The sequence below is a fragment of the Oxyura jamaicensis genome, unplaced genomic scaffold (genome assembly GCF_011077185.1).
Source record: "Oxyura jamaicensis isolate SHBP4307 breed ruddy duck unplaced genomic scaffold, BPBGC_Ojam_1.0 oxyUn_random_OJ72615, whole genome shotgun sequence".
NCBI classification, from domain to species: Eukaryota; Metazoa; Chordata; class Aves; order Anseriformes; family Anatidae; genus Oxyura; species Oxyura jamaicensis.
Genome location: NW_023311146.1, coordinates 1019 through 2864, shown reverse-complemented (window position 1 = coordinate 2864; position 1846 = coordinate 1019). Strand labels below are relative to the sequence as shown.

Below are 1846 nucleotides of genomic sequence, written 5' to 3'. Positions count from 1 at the left end.
GTGCAAGGGGCTGTGCACAGTGTGCAAGGGGCTGTGCACAGTGTGCAAGGGGTGGCCGTGCAGTAGTACAAGGGGCTGTGTGCAGCGTGCACGGGGGGACTGCACGCTACTGCAAGGGGTGGCTGTGCACAGTGTGCAAGGGGTGGCCGTGCAGTAGTGCAAGGGGTGGACATGGAGTAGTGCAAGGGGCTGAGTGCTCGTGCAAGGGGCTGTGCACAGTGTGCAAGGGGTGGCCGTGCAGTAGTGCAAGGGGCTGTGCACGGAGCAGTATGCCCATTAACGCATGGGGTGTGGGCAGGACAGGCCGTATGCTAGTGCAAGGGGCTGTGTGCGCAGAGCCGTGCGTGGGTGTGTGCATCCGTGCACACGAGTGTGAGCAGGCGTGCACGCGCAGCAGGGCAAAGCGCCGTGGTAGGGTGCAAGGGGGGGGTTACGCACAGGGCCGCGGGGTGGCCCCTTGCATAAGTAGCAGCAGTGCACGCGCGTGCACAGACCGTGACCCCGTGCATAGCGTGCGTGCGTGCAAAGAAGACCCACGCAGCGCCCGGTGTGCACGCATGCACGGCCAATGCACAGCACGCCCTGCATGCACACTGCACACACGGGTGCACGCATGCAACGTGCGTGCAGGCATGCAACACGTGTGCGTGCATGCAAGGCGTGTGCACGCCGCACGCGTGCCGCTGACCCTGTCCCCGCGCCGCAGAGCCGCCGGTGCACAGCCTGGCCGAGGTGCTCTTCTGCCAGCCGGACGCGCCCTCGCTGGGGCTGGCGCTGACGTTCGACGACGAGCAGCTCTTCTGGTTCGACGCCCCCTCGTCGCGCTGGCAGCCGCGCCTGCCCGACTTCCCCCCGTGGCCCGAGGCCACCGAGCCGCCGTCGGAGCTCGTCCACGACACCACGCTGTGCCAGGAGCTGCTCCAGCTCCTCACCCGCTACACGACTCAGCAGATGCCGATGCCTGAAGCCAAGGGTAGGTGTCCCCTGTCCCCTGGTGCCGTCCCTGCCGGTGCCGTCCCTGCCGGTGCCGTCCCTGCCGGTGCCACCCCCCCGCCGCAGGCATCCCGGTGGCCAACGTCTTCCTGAAGCGGCCGCTGGAGCTCGGCTGGCCCAACACGCTGGTCTGCATGGTGGGCAACATCTTCCCGCCCGCCGTCACCATCAGCTGGCAGCGGGACGGCGTCCCCGTCACCGAAGGCGTCACCACCACCACCTACACCCCCGTCGAGGACCTGGGCTTCGTGCGCTTCTCCTACCTGCGGCTGACGCCCCGCGCCGGGGACGTCTACTCCTGCATCGTCACCCGCGAGCGGGACAACACCTCCGTGCTCACCTACTGGGGTGAGTGGGGGCCGCCTTTTTTTTGGGGGGGGGTCCCAATTGGGGACCCCCTCTGACGGCGCCCGGTGTGTCCCCGCAGTGCCGCAGGACCCTGTCCCCTCCGACGTGCTGGCCACGGCGCTGTGCGGCGCCGCCGTGGCGCTGGGCATCCTGCTGGCCCTGGTGGGGCTGGTGCTGCTGGCGGCCACCCGCCGACACCGCCGCGGTACGTGGGGACAGACCGGGAGGGGGGGGACAGTGACCGAGGGGACACGTCGCCCCCCGCTCATTCATATCCCACCCCCCCCTTTCCAGGTTGAGCGCTCAGCGTGGGGACGGAGCCGGCGGCACGTTGCAATTAAACCCCTTCGTTTGCAGCCTCGCGGTGTCGTCTGTCCTGGCGGCGCCGGAGGGTGGCTTCTCCGCTGGCTCGTAGCGGGGTTGTGCCATGCGGTTCCATGACCTGAGGGTGGTGCCACCTGTGTGCCAATCCCCCCCCCCCCCCCCCCCCCCCCCCCCCCCCCGG

General features: G+C 69.2%; 1 protein-coding gene across 1 annotated transcript in view; it reads left to right on the top strand.

The window, feature by feature from the left end:
• Positions 1-1698, top strand: part of LOC118159898 (class II histocompatibility antigen, M alpha chain) — a 2423-nt gene extending 725 nt beyond the window's left edge. The window contains exons 2-5 of the mRNA XM_035314428.1: positions 707-973; positions 1060-1341; positions 1421-1546; positions 1636-1698. Of these exons, the coding sequence (XP_035170319.1) occupies positions 707-973; positions 1060-1341; positions 1421-1546; positions 1636-1640 (680 nt within the window). The 3' untranslated portion in view covers positions 1641-1698. The remainder of the gene's footprint in view (positions 1-706; positions 974-1059; positions 1342-1420; positions 1547-1635) is intronic.
• The last annotated feature ends 148 nt before the right edge of the window (positions 1699-1846 follow it).